Here is a 20,793-nt window from a genome sequence, read left to right on the forward strand (position 1 = left end):
ACCCTTTTCTTTCTTCCTCTCTCTCTCTCTCTGCTCCCGCAACCTCTATCTCTGTTTTTTTTCTCTCTCTGTCTCTCCTCTCTCTGTAAGTCTGTGTCTCACAGTGTTTCTGTATCCTTCTATCTCTCTGTGTTTCTTTTTTTCTCTCCTCTTTCCTCTTTTCTCCCTCTTCTCTCTTTGCTTCCGTGGCTGTGGTTTTCTCGCTATGTCTCTCTCCCCGCGTATCGGTCTCTCAGTCTATGCTTCTCAGTGTCTCTCCTCCACTCTCCAAAATCTGTCTCTCTTCCCTTGTCCTAGTCTCTCTCGCCCCTCCTTTTAATTACAAGAGGCCCTTCTGATTGGGCAGCCACGAAGTCCCAGAGGGCTACGCCAAGGCATATAACGAGGGAGGGGGCCGAAGTGGCAGCTAGATCCCTCCCCCCGCCCCCAACCCGGGTGCTTCGACGTAGGTGGTGCCGGGGGAGGAGGTGGGTAGGATTGAAGGGACAGAGGACAGACGAAAGGAAAAGGTGTAAGAGGCTTCAGAACAGACTCGACACATCGCCTCATTCTCAAGCGCCCCTCCCCCCAGCACGCCCCTTCCCCAAGCCCTCTGGCTTTTAAGTCAAAGCTGCACCGAGGTTGAGTGGAGGAAAAGGGAAAGGGGACAAATTTCTAGGAGTGGAGGGGGTTATTTCCCCTTTTCTAAAAGCAGCGCTTCGGAAGTGCGGATAGCTTCCTACTGGAAGCTTATATATGCCCTGATGAGCGTGGGGAGAGGCGACCTTTTCCCGGGCTCCGCGGAGCTCCCCGACAAGGCAATGGCGGAGCTCAAGTCTCTGTCCGGAGACACCTACCTGGCTTTAACCCAGGGCTACACAACTGCCGCTTTCCCTTATGGCTCTGTCCGCGGTGCTGAAGCGCACCGAGGGTACAGCGCATCGTCTGCCGGAGACTTTCATGCGGCTCCTCTGGCCAAGGGAGGAGCGGCCGAGAGCAGCGGGGAGCAGAGCGGCGATGAGGAGGACACCTTTGAACCTAGGAAAAGGAGCCCCGGTTTCGACACCGATGCCAAACTCAAGGCGGGGACCCTGACCAAGAAGCCCAAAGAGCAGCGCTCCTTGCGCTTGAGTATCAACGCCAGAGAGCGGAGACGCATGCACGACCTGAACGACGCCCTGGACGGGCTCAGGTCAGTCATCCCCTACGCCCACAGCCCGTCCGTGAGGAAACTGTCCAAAATTGCTACCCTTCTCCTAGCGAAGAACTACATCCTGATGCAGGCCCAGGCTCTGGAGGAGATGCGACGGCTGGTAGCCTATTTGAACCAGGGTCAGAGCCTCACCGGCCCTATTCCGGCCACATTGACTCCCTTCGGGCAGGCCGCAGTATATCCCTTCTCAGGCACAGCACTGACCGCCTGTCCCGAGAAATGTGCTGCCTTCTCGGGTACTCCCTCTGCTCTTTGTAAGCACTGTAACGAGAAGCCGTGATTAGGTGTGTATCTAACCCTGTCCCCACATCTCCCTCCACCACCTTCCCTCTAGTTCCTTTGCTCCCTCCCCATCCTATCCACTGCCTTCCAGCCCCCTCACAACCGTTTATTCTGATGTTTATTCTGATTCCCCTCACCCCGCCCCACCCCTTCACCTTCCCCTACTTCTAAAATTGTTTAAATGAGAAGCAACAAAAGGAAGAGGGAGGGAGATACACCAGGCTTGTGACCTCGGTGTAGTTTGCATTAAACTGTGTATTACGCAATCGCTTTCCTCTCGGGTCCGACTAAGCAAGTCAGAGAAACTTCTCCGCTTTCCTTCAGCACCTAGCCCCCAGCTTTCTAGCCCCACACTGAGGCCGCTCCCGCTTTGACAAAGAAAAAAAAAAGTATTCTTTGCATCAAATCCCCTGGGCCTGGGACGGGCCATAATGGGAGCTGGTGGATTTCCGAGCGTCCGAAGCCTCACTAGTAAACTATGCAACGCGGCCCCCACCAATAGCCCCAGATCCAGGGACTCAAGTCCCAGATTCTGGGCCCGGCTCCCTGTCCCATGTGCACCCTGTTCCCAGGACCTTGAAACTTCCCAAACCCCCAGATGCAAAAGTTCAGTGCTGCTAGCCAGGTTATTCGTCCTCCCTCTAACCCTACCGCGACTCATCCTACAGAACTCCGGGCTTGTTAATAAGTGTTTTTTGGAACCAAGAGGTGACATTCGACTCCCTCTGCCTCATACCTCTTCCCTGCGCTTGGCCTTCTCAAACCAAAGCCTTCAGGCATCCTGGAAATTTGTCTTCTTCCCAAACGCTGAGAGTTAAATTATTCCGGGGGAAATCAGAGCTTTTCAATAAACTATCAGACTCAAGTCATGTAAAGGTCTGGTCTGCACAATTGCACTGTAGGCCCGGTGGGACCGACGGTGTGCTTGCCTTCTAAACAGGTAGGGTTAGAGACAGACTAAGTTGTATCAGACCACAAAAGTTTAACCCTTCTCCAGTTCATGGGATTTTCTTGGCCCTAACCTGAAGCCACCTCAGAACGAAAGCTAGCTCTAGCACAGGGCAAACTTGTGAATGTCAGGACCTCAAAAACCCAGTAAACAGTGTGGACCGGTGGTTGGAATTTCCGGGATCCCAGGGCCAGCATATTAGTCAAACTAAACCTCGAACTTGTCTCCAGGGACAGAGTAACTGCTCTAGCCCAGGGCAACTGTAAAATCGTCATGTCTGCCTGTTGCCGACAATTTGGCACCAATTTCCAATAGAAGATGTGTTGTAACCTCCAGGTGAGTAAGCTGTGGTGTCGCGTCTCCTTCCCTAGCCAGGTTTGGATATGTAAAAAGAACTGGAGAGGATGTCAACCCCTTCATTTTACAGATAAGGAAACTGAGGCTTATAGAAGTTAACTAATTTGACCAAGATCATACAGGTAGTAGGCAGTTGAGCAAGGATAAGAAACCAGGTTTCTGACTCTAAATTTAGTGTTCTTTCTCACTCATCTTTTAATAGGAACTGCTGATGCCACATTTTTCCTTTTTTCTTAAAAAAAAAACTGTGCTAAGATCCTTTCTACAACTCTCTGTAGTGGTTAAAATTTACACATTTCTTCATTATAAGCACCTGTTAGCATTATCATTATCGTTGTTATTGTTAACCCCAATTTACAGTAGAGAACACTGAGACCCAGAGAGGCTATAACTTGCCCAAGTCAGTAAATGGTAGAGATGGCATTCAAACCCAAATGCTCTGGCTCCATATCCCCGTGTTCTTCCCATCACACCACTCTAAGAAAACCACCACCAACCACCCCGTGTCACAGCCCTCATACAACCTGGTACCGTTACAGCTCGAGGGGGTGGATCTGTCCTGTACCATTTGTGTTAGACTCAGGGTGTAACTGTTTGTGGTTATTAAACCAATTTCCACGCCTGTCTCTGGTGTTATGCTAATAGGAAGAGGACAGCGACCGCTACTAAGCGGCTTGTCTATAGTGGTTAACTTTAATGAATACATTGCAAAGGGACTTTTTGTATTTGCAAAGTGAAGTGTGTGATTAAGTCTCATTCATAAAAAGACATATGCTTAGTACTGGTTTCAGCTAATTTCCATTTTTATTCCTTTTTTCCCAAGCAGACTAGTTTATCTATTCTCTTCGTTCAGAAAGCTGTGTTTGAAAAACTCGTTTCTAAATCCTTTCCTGGCAAGGCAGGAAAGACTGAATATAGCCCAAAATATTGGGAAAGGCCAGGAAACTCAAATAAAAGTTAATTCTGGGGTCAAGCTGAAGTGCTCTTGAATGAGCATTGTAAATAAAGACAAATCTAGAATTTAAGGGGAAATACTCATTTTGATGGAAAACACCAAAGATACATTTGGTATATTATTTAGATACAAATTAAATGTTTCCATTTCAGTTTCTTTTCAACTAGCAATATAGTAAAGATTTATAATAAAAATTGAATTCAATGAGATTTATTCACAATGGAATCTATCATTTCTCTAAAATGACATCTTGCTTTTCTAAATGCATAGCTCAGAAAATTATCTGGAGAAGCAGAAATTTTGAATACTAGTCATTTTTTATTTTTTACTTTTTTGTTTGCTGAGTTTTCTAACTTGGAAATTTTGTGATTTTTTTTCCCTCTCTAAGCAAAAGTTTAAAAATAAACTTTTTTAAAGTACCTTTAGCTGTTTTGGGGAGGGGCTGTGATTCTATCTGCATTAGGAACTTCATTTGAGGGATCTCTCTTCCAATGAAGATCAGCAACTATCCTGCAACTTGTAGTCTTAGGGTACTACCTACAGAACAGAGAGATTGACTTACATACAGCTAACAGAAGAAGGAATTGAACCCAAGTTTTCCTTACTCCAAGAATAATATTCTATCCACTTTTCCATTCTATCTCTTCTCTACCTTTAGCTATTCAACTATTTAGCTATTTAACTATTTGTCCACATGTAATAAGCTCCTGGTTTGAAAAATTCCCTCCCACAGATGCATATTGGCATCTTTTAGATATAGAAAGTTGCCTAGGAAACTTTAAGAAAACAAGTTTATACAATTTTACAGAACTAGGGAAGTTAAGTGTCTTGCCCAGTTCACACAAAGAGTATGAATCATAGTCAAGATTTGAACGTAGATCTTCTTGATCCCAAGGGCAGAACTCTTATCTACTGGGCTACCACTGCCTTTCTTAGCTAGTCATCAGGTATGTAGACAACTCCTGCTAAGCTAAATATTTTTCCTGTGTAGAGGGTGCTAAGGTAAGTTTTAAAATACAGTGTCCCAAAAGTCTTAAAGCAGTCTTAAGCTTTCATAGTTTAAAAATTCCTCATAAAGGCAATTTTAATGAAAAAAATTTAACATAAATCATAACTAGCAGAATCCAAATTTTTAAATACAAAAGCAGTATTTTATAGCATGCAAAGCCAAGAAGCAATCTGGTGTAATGGAAAGAGAACTGGAGTTAGAGGCAGAGGGACTGTGTTTGAATTCCAACCTTGCTACTTACTGCCTTTGTAACCCTGGGGAAGTCATTGTACCTCTGTGGTTCTCAGTTTCTTCATTTATAAAATGAAAGGGTTAGACTAGGTCCCTGTGAGGGTTAAATTTATGAACCTAAAGGGAATCTAGAACAGAAAATAAAATACTGCTGTTAGTTTTATTGGCAAGTGGAAATTTCCTGATTGCAAAATTAATTATGATGTAATAACTTTAAGCATAGTAACTGGTTTAAATTAATAAAAGGAAACAGTACTAAAACTTTTCACAAGATACCTAGAGTTTCCACATACTTCTTCACTTGACTTTCTTGTAATGGTATAATTAAAACACATTAAATTAGATTATGGCTATGTTTGCATAGCCCCAAATAGATAGTTGGGAAAATTAAAATCCAGTCATTGAATATTTTTTATTCATAATGTCGAGCAGGTATTTCAGGGGTCCAGAAGAACGTCTGAATATTTTGCATTTTCCCCAGATGTCTGTATTCTTTTCAGGATACTTGTTGAGGAAAGAAAAGAATCACAAGGGAATAAAATTTTAATTCCCATGACCTATAAAGGTACATCTTAAATATCCTATCTAGAAGTCACAATAATTTCTTCAGTATTTAGCCTGGAACACAAATATAAATATAATATGTGTGTATATAATATAAAAACAATTTTCTTAGTCAATCAAATTTAGATGTTTCCCTTTTCAAGCCTCTTTAATTCATAAATCCCAACTCTTCTTATTCTTCAGAAATGAATGCAAATGTTGTTGGACCATTCTTTATTGGCAAAGAATGGTGGGGATCTGCCACACAAGTATTTAATAGTTTCTCTGACCTATATTGGTTAAATCAACAGAGAACCATCAAAACCTAGCATTTTTTCTTTCCTCTTTCTTTCACAAGGACAGGAAATTGTTCCTCTGTTTGAGGGGTGATGATCCAGGTGCAGCAGTTCTCAATGTGTGTGTAAGAGGGGAGGGGGACAACTCTGCAGCTTCCCTAGATCTTTGCAGGGAGTATGTAGGGTGAAAACTATTTTCATAATAATAAGATAATTTAATTTCCAATACAATAAATATAAATATGAATACATAGATATTAACACAAAAATAAAAGTTCTTTGGGGAATCCTCAATAATTTTTAAGATTATAAAGGGTAAAGTATACTTTTTTAAGTGCAACCAAGAAAGTTTGAGAACCACTGCTTTAGAGTTACTTGTGCTATGACTTTTACCACCACCACCCCAACTTTGATTCATCTAGTTTCTCACAAATCTGTCTTTGAACTCCAGAAGTCAGTGATAGCTAGTGTATAACTCCATTCATGATGGATAGTCAGCTGTTGGCACTTCTTGCATAAGTGAGATCTATTCAATTATACAAAAACTGAATTAATTATTGCGAGACAACTGATGAAAATACAAATATCATATTCTATATTATAAAGGTATTTTGGTCAGTGCTCAGCATCATTGCCCATGGCTTGGTTGAAGAATTATTCTTCAGCTCAGTGGGTCTCATTTTGTGGAAGAAATTAAGCAGCAGAGAAGGAAACAAATGTATGATCAACACTGTCACTGATCAGGGTTTTTCTAAAAACAATTTAATGAAGAAACTCCCTCTACTGTTATTCTAAACCCAATCTCCCTGCCCTGTGCAACCCCCAGGTAGTAGGAGTAGCCTCTAGAAAAACTGAATTCAGTGCTTCTAATCACTATATATGGACATGTCACCAGGCCAAGTCCCTGCTTCATCCACTCAATTTTATCTCTAGATATGTTCACAGCTGTCTCACCTGACTATAAAATTTCTTTAGGCAGTCCTTCATTTACAATTAAAGGCAACTGAGTTAACCAGGCCATGCATAATTATCCAAGAATGGGGTTGCTTGAGGTTTTGGTAACAAATCCTAAGCTAGACTACCTCTTCTTTATCCCTCTCTTCTCCTAAACCCTGATGTCTTAGGGTAACATTCCTCTTCTTCCTGCTCCCAACCTTAGACTGTGTCTTCATGATATCAAGACCCCTACAAAGAGATGAAAAATTCAGCCAATCTGTTGGTTTTGTTCTACTCATTTCTGACCAGACAGTTTCACTTTTCCTTCCACTCCACTAAATTGATGAGTCCTTTTGACCTGGTATCTCATTTGATATTTTGTTAAATGCAAAAACTGCACATGTGTGAGCTCTTTCTCTTTTCTCTCTTTCCATCTCCCCCCCACCTCTCTCACACACAAACATACACACTCACACACACACACACACACACACACACACACACATACCTTAAGAGATTCTTGTTTTCCAAAACCCAGAAAGTCACAGAAACTCTCCATGCTTATACAAACTGCCATCTTAGGAAGCATAGCACAGTCAGAAAAATATACCCTGAAAATATGCCTTGAATAAAGCATGATACTGAACAAAATGACTACTAGATTTCAAAATAGAAAGTGTAGAAAATATAATAGAATTCTTTGATGTACAGGGGGGTTTTAGCTTAAGGGAAGTTCATTATCTAAGTTAGCAGTGCAGAAAAAAATTTTCCAGCATATTCCTTTGTATATAATAGGTACTTAATAAATATTTCTTAAATTGAATAATATTCAAATCAAAATTCTAATATGATCAAGAAAATCATTTTCTGAACAGAATCGATCTTAAAGGTAGATGAAGTAGACATCAAACCATTATGAAGGGTATGGGGGAGAGCTCCTTGCTTAGAAATATGTCCCCTACCAGCCTCCTAAAGACTTGTCATTCCACCATTAGAGGTTTGTCCCTTTGAGCAAAGATCTTTCAAGTAGTAACTCAACACCAAAGTGCCTTGTTTCAAAGCACATTATTCACTACTGAAACCAGGACCACAAAGCAAAATATTTTTTATTGTGCATAGTTATTTTGTTTTGTTTGCTTTCAAGCTGCTGGTGTGCAAGGCAGCCCTGTGCCTCTGCTGTATATCAGCACAAGAAAAGATGCAAAACTTAGCAAAATACAATTCAACAGGAATTCTATAAATCACACCAAAAAAAAAATACAGTTGTGGATGTTTATTTTGCCACATTGCTAGACAGGTTACCACTCAGTTTGGAAACCTATTTTGGCCAATCTGCATTTCTCTTATTTCCTTTACAGGCTGAGAAATGAAACATCAAGTGAAAAGCAGCCTCCTCATAAAAGGCAAATATAATTTTCCTAAAGGGAGAGTGAAAATATGAAGACCATCACTGTCAGCTAAGAGTCCAGGTTTGCTTCATCATCTCTGTTGTGAACGAGTTCTTTCTGCCCGGAATCAGAACATAGTTCCTAAGCCCTAAGAATTGCAGAGGACAATGATTGCAGTGCTTTTCCTAATGTGAATTTGTTTGTGACATGTTTCCAGTCTTTAATCTCTTTTGGCATCCCATTTACAGAGATGAAAACAGGGATTTGTGATGTACTGATGTACTGAATTGTTTCTGTAACAATTACCTCTTTGGATTCATGGATCTGTAGCGCTGGCCAGTCTAATGCCTCCAACAAAAGTATATTTAGTAAAATTAGAAACTTGACATGCTTTCAAAATGGAAACTCTATTATCTGGCAGTAAATTCCCAAATGAAAAACACCTATGTTAGTGTAAATGTAGTAGTTATCATGTAATCTGCAGAGGGAATTAAAAAACATTCCATGTTTCAATATTCACCTCCCATAGAAATAATCTCAGTATGATTCCCCTATGAAAAGGATGTTTTTTTGTTCAAAAGGTCTATTTAAAATTACTAATGAACAACCTTTATGCCTTCTCAATAGTCCTATCATTAAAGTGCTTTAAACATTATTCATACAAGACAATGTATGAAACTCTAATTATTAAACATTACTCTTTATCTCTCACTGTAAACTTTAAATCAAAATTATCTCTACAGGTCACAAAGCCACAAGGGCTAGAGATTAAGGCATGCACATGGAAACGGTGTCACCCAATGTATATAGATATTATCTCATTTTCCTACTGATGTTTTCATTCCTATATCTTCCATGATCTGTGAACTATATTTATTTGAATAAGACACAATGAATAGAAAATCATCAAACCTTTAAAGTTGGAAGGAACCACAGAGGTCATTTAATAAGTAGATGTCCACTGTTAAAATAGACAGAAGTCATGGAATGATCTTGCCTCATCCAAAGAACCAAATCAGGGAGTCCTCTATTTCCAGTAAGAATTGATTTTCGTTTCATTTATAAAAAAGTGCTGGAGATGGTGCAGGTAATTCCAAACAGTGAGAATAACTGACTAGAGTCCAACAAGATAAGAGACTTTGTCTGTTCTCCCTTTGTGATCAGTGTAACCGAATCATGTGGATGCTACCAATACGGGACCGGACTACTGTCTTGCCTTGCCTAAAGTATTTCACAGAGAAAGGATGGCTGAGCTTTAAAAAAAAATTTCTCTTTTAAAACATCCCAGTTTATTCCTCCAAGCTCCCTTTTGTCTAAAATAATGAGTCCATAGTCAGTTTCCTTCCAAAGCCTTGTGATTTAGTCTGACGGGCTGTGAGACGCCCCAGATCCGTTTGGACTGCATTCGTTATTTTAATGAGACAAAGGCAAATCTGGTTTTTTGGCCGCAAACCCTAAGATACAAACAGGAGGATGCACAATGTTTCCTGATGGCCACGAGGCATCTGACACGATAGATTCTTCTTGCCACCACAGCAGTGCTTTCACATTTGCCACATCTACAAAGATGTTTGGTCTTCTCTCACCCCTCCTCACCTCCAATGCACCCCCTTCTTTTGACTTAGGGCAGGAACCTACAAATACTGCATAGGAACAAAGTCTCATTTTGCAATTCCTACAAATAGGTCACCCAAGGATCCAAAGACCAGCAAGAGCCTCATGCCCAAGACTGAAATCCACTCACCCCAACCAAAGGTCATTCTCAGCTGGGTGCCAGCACCAATGGGTTCCACCAGCTCCAGCTTGACATTGTATCTGAAATGACAATAAGCCTGGCATATCTGTGCCCTCCCAGTAATCACAGTAATGGTGCTCAGGAGGATTCACCAAGCTGAACTTCCCCAGCCATATGGAAGAGAGTATGCCTTCTCTAAGAATACCAGTAAGGAGATAGACAAGTACTGATGTGCCTTGCAGCAAATGATGCTCCAGCTAAGATGCTGACAAGAAATCTGGACTAGCCTAAAATTTTCTCCCCCAAACCCAGATAAATTGGGCATATGAATAAAAAACTACTCGTAACCATCCACTCAATTCATTTCAAAATACATCCAGATAAATTATTTGATTACACTTATATTTCATATATGCACAAACTAATGAGATCCTTCTATTTATTAATGAAAGAATGTATTAGAACCAGAGCTCATAAGAAGAATGACTTCTTAAGCATATCACTTCCTTGATGAAAAGAGTTTTCTTTCCTTCCTTGTCCCCTTAGCCTACCAAACTAGGTATGACATCAACAATGACTTAAAAATTATATAAGGAGATAATAATTTAGGAAGAAGCTCCCTTAGAAAATTTCTTTCCTTCCTCCTCCTCCTCCTCCTCCTCCTCCTCCTCCTTCTTCTTCTTCTTCTCCTTCTTCTTCTTCTTCTTCTTCTTCTTCTTCTTCTTCTTCTTCTTCATCATCATCATCATCCAAATGTGGGATTTCATTGGTACCAGAACCTCTGGATGCAGAAATTCATGCCATTGATACAGATCAGCAAGTCATCCATATTTTATAGTTGTAAAGAGTTACCTGGCACACTGAGACATTAAGCAACTTGCCTGTGGTCACACAACCAGCATTTGTCAGACTCAAGACTTGAATCTAAGTCTTTTTGTCTCTAAATATATATATATATATCCACCATGCAACACTGCTTCTAACTCCCAGTTATACTGAGTGGGTTTTTTTCCAATCATGCATTTGATACTTAGGGGAAAATCATTACTTGAAAACTGATGTCTTTAGAGTCCAATCTTGAAGAAACAATCTAAATGCAATGTTTAGGCAAAGAGGCAGGTACTTTAAATAGTTTGTAACCGGGTCTTTTTATTTTAAGACTATATATGTATTTGTGTGTATGTATATATACACATACATGCATATATATGTACACATACATGTGTGTATATATCAAATATGATATGTGTATATATTAAATATGATACATGTGTACTATACACATATACACATGCATACAAGTTATATATGTGTGTATCCAAATTATTATTAAGAATTTCTTTTATATGTATATACTCTAAAAGGCATACATGTACACATATATGCTTTAAATAGCATATATTATTTATTTTGTGTATGTATGTTGTGAGAAAATAATGGGTGACCACACATTTAGATTTTAAACATCACAATGTATATATTTCTCTTAGAGTATGTGTGTGTGTTTGTATACTCTAACCAGTATGGTGCAGTGGAGAGAGAGCTGGCCTGAAAACCAGACCTGGACTCAAGTTCCTATCCAGACACCCACAGTCTATATACTCCTAGGTAACACATTTAACTGCTCAGTGTTCTAAGCAATTTCCTAAGACTATAAATTACAACAAGGGAGCCAGACTCCTAACAACAATGATCAAGTTCCAATCCCTGTGCTCTCAAGTGCCACTAACATTTTTAAGTAATCCTTCATATTTAATTTTTTTCTGGAAGTTCTACTATCCTCTTAAATGATCTTTGTAGTAGGCAAGATCTCCCCTTACAAATCAATCAAGAAGGATTCATTAAGCAACTACTACATTCCAGTCAATCTACTAGAAGTTGGAAATACAAAGACAAATATAAAAAAAGATCCTGATTTCAAGAAGCTGTCAGTCTAGCTGAGGGAGAAAACATTAATCTGTATACAAAATAGATGCAAAATTAACAGGGGAGAGGGGGGAGGGGAATGTGCTAGAGGAAAGCCTTTATCTCTCCACTGCCACTTTCAACCTTTAAGGATCAAGGAGAATAATTCTTTTAAAATGTTAAAATGGACCCTTACTAAGAGGTCTCATTTTTTTCCCTAGCCATTCCACCATGAAACACACACATATACATGAAGATTCTCCTTTAACTCAACTCCAATGTCTGTAAAACTGGATGCTATTGCTATCTAGTTCCCCTTCTTTGGGTCATATAGCACAATAGAAAAGACCTTGGTCTTAGGAACCAGTTGATTGGTACATCAATCTGGAGGTAAACCTGCTAATAGAGAAGACTAGGAAAAAGCAGAAAACAACATATATAGATTGTGTATGGACAACAAACAGAAATAACGAGGACAAGGAGGAGGAATGAAATCATATGTTTACTAGTGATGGCTCTAATTATAGGATCATATTACTTAAAGCTCAAAGAGACCTCAAGAAATCATTAGATCTAATTCCCTGACTTCAAGAAAGTAAAGTATTAATTCCATTTTATAGCTGAGGCAACCAAGCTTTAGAAGATTTAAATGACTTACCCAAGATAGTATAACGAGTTAGTGGTACTATGAATGAAACTTTAACATGACTAAATTTTGGATATACCATAGATATCACAATGAGATGACAATAGAACTTTTGGGGGCTTATAAAACCTGAAGGGGGAAGGGGAGGAAAAGCAAGAATTATTTGCTATTTCCAACCTAATGTTTTTCTTTTAGAAGGGAAGACCCATCAATACCATCACCATTTTCTTCCCTGGCAAGCTGGAATTCTGTTACCTTGCTGACTGAAAAACACCACAGGGAAGTTGAGTGGAAATGGAAAGCACCATTGAAAACAACAAAATGCACCCCCCGCCTCCCCGCTTTTCCAGGGATTTTAAAAGTAAAAGTCCAAGGTGATAAAATAGAAGACAGAGTCAGCTTGGAGTCAGGATAACGTCACCCTTTTCTGTGATTCTTCTGGGAACCAAGAACATCAATGAGATTGAGCAAGCTTGAAAAATGGTTAGAAGAATCATTAATATTAATGACAAGGGGAGACCTGTTTCTTTTTTTTCCCTAAACACTTGTTTATATTAAGGCTAAGATTACTAATGAGGAAGAAAAACAACAGATTACAGGCATAATACTGAACATGACTTCCTAAAATACTTTGTACTCTGTGCATGAATTGGGCTGTTGTAGTAAGAGAGTCACAACACAGTATGTTATTTGTCCTCCTTCTCTGGTATGTACTGTGGCCTCCATAAACAGACACTAAAGGAACCGGGGGCTGTCGTCATGTATAAAAACTACTTATACATTGCAACAGCTGTTGTTAAGCATTTTGTACTGGGCAGGACCATTTGGAAAACACAGTTCTACCAACATAGAACTTGTAAATTTGCAGGATGTGTTTATTTTCAGTCAGGTACCTTCCCTCATTTTACGCAAGAAAACAGTCCAGGACCTGACCCTGAATGGATTTGGTCCTGAAAGCTGGATAAACTGATCAGGGCTCAGTCCACAGAGAAAACCGAAGGCTCTGGAATTTCTCATTGTCACTCACTTCTGACTTCACTCCCTGAGAAGTCACAGTATCATTTGGCATCACCAGTGACTTTCTGGGTTTAACCAGGAGCAGTGGCTGCCTTCATCTCATCTTACAAGGGCACAAGGCAAAATAAAATTAATTCCATCAGGAGCATGTGTCTTCTAGAAAAAATCAGGGATAGGTTAAGAGGAAAGCAAATGAAAGGTAAGATTAATAGCATTTACGATGGCAGATAGACTAGCAGTTTGCTAATTAAAGATGTTAGAACACAGAAGCAGCCAAGGATCAGTGGCTTTTAATGAGGATGTTGTAGGGGTGATTTTGCTCCAATTTTCTGCTTAATAAGGCTGGTTTAAAAAGTAATTTTGTTGGGATGTGACTCCCCTAAACCTGTTCATTATCAGTGATGGGACTTCTCGTCGACACTTCAGGAAATGTTGTGCTTAATTAATATTGTGTCAGCGAGTGGCTATGCTGACAGATGAGGGGAAAAAAATTGATGAAGAACTTTCAAGGACACTGACTTCATTAAGCTGCTTCATTATCAGCTGCATAACTGACTAAATATGTCATTTACAAGATAATACTAGACTTTCAATGGGTTCCCCCACACACACACTTTTTCTTTCTCTCACATAGGTGAGTATACAATGTTTCCCAAATATTTTTTACAAGAGAGAAAAACAAGGTCAGCAGCCTGTCCAGATGTTCTTTCTTGTCCTGCCATCACTAATGATAATTCACAATTTTATAGTGCTTTAAGATTTACAAAATATTTCCCTTACAATAATTCTATAAGGTAGATAATGGAATTATGATTCCCACCCAATAGATGAGGAAAGTGAGACTTAGAAAAGTAAAGTGACTTGGCTAGGATCACACAGTTATTAAATGTCAGAGCTGGAATTGAGTCCTAGGTCTTTTAGACTCTCTACCATATGATGCATCCTTCCAGTAAGATGAGGAGGTCATTGGGCCAGTCACATGAAGGGGATTTCTGTGTACTTTCTATAGGCTAAATAAGTCATCAGTGATTGGTTACACTATCTCCCACCACTATGTCTCTGAGCAGAACAAATTTTGGCCCTATGAGGAAAGGGCCAAAGTATTTGAAATGAGGGACTTAATTCAGTCCTTCTTCCAATCTCCTTATAACCAAACTATTTCTGTTATATCAACCACCTACTATGAGACTGTGGAAAAGTCACCTGAGTTCTCTGTGCCTGCAATTCTAAATCAATATGCTCTCTACTACCACTCCTACTCCATTCTTCTTGAGAGTTGGGAGGATTAGATTACTCTCTAGAGATAGGTATGGATGAATCTAATTAATGCTACCCTGTGCCTGTGTCTGGAGGGCAATCTCAAGGAGAATGTATTCTTAAAAGGGGGAATAAATATTTCTCATTTAATAATTAAACTGGATAAAAGAAGCCTGTTTGACAGTCAGCTGATTAATAGAGAGGAAGATGGGACTAAGAAATAGGAAACAGGGATTCTAATCCAGTCTCTACTACTAACTCACAGTTACCTTGGGCAAGTCACATAACTTATCTTCGTCTTGGTAGACTCATCTCTAAAGTGATGGATTTGCACTGGATAAGCAGTAAACTCCCATTCAGTTCTAATAATCTATACTAATTTATGACTGGAAATAAACAGTTGCCAGACTCTGGTCCTAGTCCTGGCCCTGCCATTAAACTTGCTATGTGACTTTGAATAACCTACTCCCTCCATGATCTGCCAGGCTTCATTTTTCCCATTTATAAAAGGAAGAGTTGAACCAGCTCTTCCTCCACTCTGGTTTGATAGGTGATGGGTTATTTTGGATGAATTCTATGAATCATGGATATCACCAACTAATTCTCTGGGTTCAGCTTTTGAAAATCTCCTATGTCCTCTGGAATATGAAATAAACCTTCAAATGAATTTTTGCTTCACATGTCATCACTCAGATGACTCAATGACTGTTAGAGTACTAGATCATCCTATTATCTACTTAATCGACATTATCAACAAAATTCTTACTTATATAAATTTAACCTTCTCTAAATAAATAGATAGTTTGGGGCAGCTAGGTGGCACAGTGGATAAAGCACCAGCCATGGATTCGGAGGCCCTGAGTTCAAATCCAGCCTCAAACACTTGACACTTACTAGCTATGTGACCCTAGGCAAGTCACTTAACCCCAATTGCCTTGCCAAAAAAAATTAAATAAATAGTTAAAAGAGTTCTCTAAATAGTATAAAGAATTATCTAAATAAATTTCCTCTTTAATTTTTTATATAATAATAATAATAGGCACTGATATAACACTTTAAGATTGCAGAGTGTTTAAAAAGTGTTCATTTGACACTCACCACCACCCTGAGAGATAGGTGCTATAATTAACCCCATTTTCCATATAAGGAAACTGAAGCTTGAGGGAGGCTAAGTATCTTGCTCAGTCATACAGATAGTAGGGATATGAGACAGGATTCAAATTCAGGTTTTTCTAACTCCAGGTCCAGTGTTGTATCCACTACATCACTTAGCTGCCTTACAAAAGTCCAGGTTGTTTCTTGTCATTGAGATAGTCAAACAAATATACCACACAATGACTGAAGTTATTACACCAGGGGAAAACGGGACATGACAGGATCTGAGGTAAGGACATTTCAAGCAGAACACACCATGCATCTTTTGTTTGTAACCCATAATGACAAGGCTAAGGACTCCTGGCAGGTCCAAACAGAAAGCTCCTATGTGAACTGTAAGGCCTTGATGATTGAGTGACAGTGCAGACATATGAAGCCCACATTCTCCAACTAGATGCACCAGCTACTTCAGGTCCCTACACAATGTCCAATTCCCATGGTCTCATTTCATTCCCTTTGAATGTATAACACCCACTGAGCATGTGGGATGAACTCAAATTCAGAACTCCACCTTTGGTCGGTTTGCTTGGTTGGTTTTTCTCATCTTAATGATGCAGTAGCTGGATACAAATATAGAATTGATTCCCTCCTGAAATTCAGAGAATCTTAGGTAGAATATGAAAATTAAAGAAGGGAATCCCCCTTGTCTACAGAGTCTCCCTAGACACACCCATTCCTGGCCAGAATTAGCAGTCTCCAGAATTATGGGGGAAACCAGAGTATTTTCTCTAAGTAGTAGAATAAGTGCAGAGACCTCTGTCTTCCAAACCTTCTTTCTGTTTTCATTGATGAGTCTATTCAGCTTCTCTTGCTCCTGTGTCCACTTCCCAACCCCAAACAATGTTTGCTTCTTAAATTCAAAACAGGACTGCTGAATGGACAGAGCTAAGGGAGAGAGAAGACACTGGAACAATAGAAAAAAGCATTGCAGCTTAGGTTGATGTGCATTGTTCTGATCATGACACTTCTCTGCTCCAAAACCTTCAAAGACATCCCCCTTGTTACCAAATAAAGTGTAAACTCCAGACATTGGTTTTAATCTACTTGCCAAGCCTTACTTCATGCTGCTGCTTCTTTTTATCTGCCCTGCTCTGTAATCAAGCTAAACTGTTCACTCTCCTGTATTGTCCTGCTTTCTCCCATTTTTGTGCCCTTGCTCCCATGGTCCAGCATATCTGAAAGGAACTTGCCACCTCCTCAATGCTTGACTCTTAAAATCCTTCCCAACTCAAAGTCCATGACTTCCTTGAAACCTTCCCTGATTGCTCTCAAAGAAAAGTGATAGCTCACCCAAATTTCTGAAAGCACTTTGTCTGGACTGCTCCCTTGCCCTTCTCACATTTTGCTTTGTACTATGGCAGTCTTCGCCCTGTTAGATTAGAAGCTCCCAGAGGGGAAAAGCTTTGTTGTATTGGGGGTATGGAGAGATTATCTACATTTATCCCTAGTGACCAACATGTATACACACACACACACACACACACACACACACACACACACACACACACACACACACCCCTTAGAAAGATGGCTGACTTCTCAGTATGTGTGTTTGTGAAGGTGCTTTCTCTTGGGATGTGTCCTTCAAACAAAGAACCCAAGTACTATTCACAATCACACTTTGCTTTCTCCTGGGCCCTCCCCTTATAGATCCTGGACAACAATGATAATGAGAAAGCTCTCTTCCTAAATGGGGTGAGGGGGGAGCTTCATAATCGCTCATAGGCCAGCACAGTCATTTGACTGCAACATTGTCACATTATGGATGAGGTTGTGATTAAATTTTCTTGTGTAATGACCCTAAGTAAATCTTTGCAATTTTCATTTTGCAGAGATTTAATATAGATTGGTGCCCCATAGTTTGGCCCCATTTTAATCCTAAGTCAGTCATTAAATTGGGACCAGGGAACATCTGATGGTTACATTCCATGGACTGAGCTATGAACTTAACATATTAAACCTACATTCCAGATGGGTAGAAGCATCTGTTCTCATTATAGTGATTGGTGTTAATCTGAAACCCTGACCTGCTTCTCCCAACATTATACTTATTAAATTCAGAACCACATTCAAAGAGATATTAATATCAGCAGCATCACTTCTCAAGTATTTCCATGTGTGTGGCCTGCTCTGAATAGACAAACCTTCTTCAGGCCTGACTGGGTATGGAAATTCTCAGATGGAAAGATGTTGAGAAATTATTTCATCCTCAAAAAGAAAGCTCTCAGTTAACCAGCAAGCATAGCTTGAGCCCCTAGACCTTGATTGTTGGGTACTATGGGGACAAAGGAGAATTCTGAGATTTGTTCCCTGGCTTTAATGAGATCATAGTTTAGTTACAGATACCTCTTATTTTCTCTCTCTGCCTCTCTGTCTCTTTCTCTTCTGCCCCACCCTCTGTCTCTCCCCCCCTCTCCCCCCTCCCTCCCTCTCTCTCTTCCTTTTTTCCATCCCTTTCCTTCTCTCTTCTTCTCTTCCTTTTCCTCTTTCCCTCCCTCCCCTTCTCCCTCCCCCCTTCCCCCTTCTCTCTTTCTGTCTCTCTCTCTCTGTCTCTCTCTCTCTCTCATTCTTTCTTTTTCTCTCACACACACAAATTAGGTAGCAACCAAGGCAGTGTATGATAAACACTAAAACTTCAGGATATAGATTGTAAATTCCATAGATGGTCAGAGGAGAGAAAGCTGACTGTAAGATGAGTACTCTGAGAAAGCTTCACAAAGAAGGTAAGCCCTTAGTTGATTCAGATGTAGATAACTAAAAGGAATAAAGCAGGTGTGGTAGGAGGAGACTAGTTCAGCTTGATTCCCCTAAGAGATGAAAATTCGATTTCAGAACTAGGGAATTCAAGTTTGTAGAAGGGTCGACTATTCTCTTCTTATGTTTTAATTATTTGATATGTACGTATGGTGGCCACTGTTTTTATATGTTGTGTTTTCGAAATTAAAAGTATCTCAAAGGCTGGGTTTGAGTTCCCTCCCACAGCTAACATCATACAGAGCCAAGGTCAGATGCCCAACAAACACTACTGGAAGACAAATTTTCTATGCTGCCCAGCACCACCACCACCAAGTCTTTTCTTATCTGGGCTAAATATTCTCGATTCCTTTAACTGACCCTCCTCACATGGCATAGTCTCCAGTTCCCTTACCACCTTGGCTGCTCTTTTGTTGACATTCCTCAGCATTTGAATAATATTTTTAAAACCTAGTAGCCAGAACTGAGCCACTTATCTTTGTCTTACACATCCCATATTCTAAATGTGCACTGTGAGGGAAAAATTCATCCTTTTCTCAATAATTCTCAGGAACTCAGCAGCGAAGTGACAAAAGCTCTTTTATTTCCTTCTCTCAAAGAGGTACCCTAGTGTGCAGCTAAATGGGTGCAAAGAAAAGGGGCTCACAGGCCCTGTTTTATACCCTAGACCCTAGCGCAAATGGGCCCTCCCCTTTTTCATCATTGGTCTGATTACTCATGGGTTATAATCTACACACAAAAACTAGCTAATCGGAACGCAGTATTCCCATCCCTCTTATTTTCCTTATATGGATACAACTCAGGAGGACCTTGTTGAGAACAGGGCTCTTTGAACCATGTGACTTTAGCCTGAGGGGGAGGAGGAGGGGATCTGAGACCTTTGCCCTTCAAGCAAATCGGAATGCAGTATTCCCATCCCTCTTCCTTATATGCATGACTCAGAATGGACCTTATTTTCCTTATATGGATACAGCTCAGGAGGACCTTGTTGAGAACAGGGCTCTTTTAACCATGTGACTTTAGCCTGAGGGGGAGGAGGAAGGGATCTGAGATCTTTGTCCTTCAAGCAGGTTAGGAGGGGTATGATTGACTGTTGTATCCACATTGAGAGGAGGCAACTACCTATTTCCTCACAGCACTGACCAAAGAAGAGGATGATGGGATTCTCTTTTTATCAATACTATAAATTTCTGCTAATGCAACCTAGGACTGAATTCATTCTTTTGGCTTCCACATCACACAGTTGAACTTGTAGCCACTTAACCTCCTGTTTGTTTGTTTTCACAAAAATCATTATCTTTATAACTGTTATTCTTATTCTGTATTTGTGTAGGTTTTTTTAACCTGAGTTCAGGACTTTATAATTATTTGTATTTGATTTCATCTTAATTGATTTAGCCATTTTTTATTCTGGCTTGTTGAGGAAAAGAAAATTTTCTTTATGGAACTTCCAGTGGGGAAGGAAGTTTTCCCAGAAGAAAGAAGATGTTTCAAAAAAAAGATGTTTCTATGTCTTCTTTTTGTCTAATATAAACTTAGGTCTGATAAATAAATCTACTTCTCAAAAATAACAGCCCTTTCTCTGATACCCAGCTCAGCTATACCTATTTTCATGTGCACAAAAGACCACTTTGAATCAATAAGGCAATTCAATCAAAGTTGTGCAGTCAGAACAAGTAAGGTAAATTGATCATTTGACAAAAATTACTGATCAATTCAACCAAAATGGCTGAATCAATTGTGAAAGGGAATAGTCTGTAGGAAGGTAAAATTAATACCATTAATTATCTGGTACATGAGAAGGTCTGAAAGGACCTTATAAGGAATATTCATCTGGATTATTTAAGGTTAAATTAATATGTGTATAAATGATCCATTTTTTATTCAAAAGAAAACTCATATATTTTTCATTTACTCTGGAGGTAGCCAATGGACCTAGATGATTCTAGATTTCCTATTTCTTTCCCATTGTCATAAAATGCCCCTATATGCTCACACACATTTCCCTTATATAAAGGTCATATAAGCCTGACCTATATGCATTTTTGTCTGTTCCCTAGCCATCATATCAGAAGAAAAAATAGCCACTCAATGAAAAAAAATACTGGCTCTAGAGTCAAAAGACCTGGGTTCAAATCCTGTCTCTGATACTTATTACCTGTGTGAACTTGAATAAATTAACCTTC

At 39.7% G+C, this 20,793-nt stretch overlaps 1 protein-coding gene across 2 annotated transcripts; it reads left to right on the forward strand.

Annotated features, from left to right (window-relative positions):
• Positions 1-470: 470 nt before the first annotated feature.
• On the forward strand, positions 471-13,570 carry BHLHE23 (basic helix-loop-helix family member e23). 2 transcript variants are annotated; one of them, XM_043987035.1, is made up of 3 exons: positions 471-2,759; positions 8,109-8,219; positions 12,620-13,570. In XM_043987035.1, the coding sequence occupies exon 1, from the start codon at positions 744-746 to the stop codon at positions 1,470-1,472; it is 729 nt and encodes a 242-aa protein (XP_043842970.1). In that variant the 5' UTR covers positions 471-743; the 3' UTR covers positions 1,473-2,759; positions 8,109-8,219; positions 12,620-13,570. The 2 variants fall into 2 exon arrangements, with proteins under 2 accessions (XP_043842970.1, XP_043842969.1); XM_043987034.1 differs by lacking the exon at positions 12,620-13,570 and having other exon boundaries at positions 8,109-8,777.
• The last annotated feature ends 7,223 nt before the right edge of the window (positions 13,571-20,793 follow it).

Source organism: Dromiciops gliroides, chromosome 2, assembly GCF_019393635.1.
Source record: "Dromiciops gliroides isolate mDroGli1 chromosome 2, mDroGli1.pri, whole genome shotgun sequence".
Lineage (NCBI taxonomy): Eukaryota > Metazoa > Chordata > Mammalia > Microbiotheria > Microbiotheriidae > Dromiciops > Dromiciops gliroides.

Coding starts and splice junctions, on each gene's coding strand:
- BHLHE23 (XM_043987035.1), top strand. CDS start 744: ATGAGCGTGGGGAGAGGCGACCTTTTCCCGGGCTCCGCGGAGCTCCCC.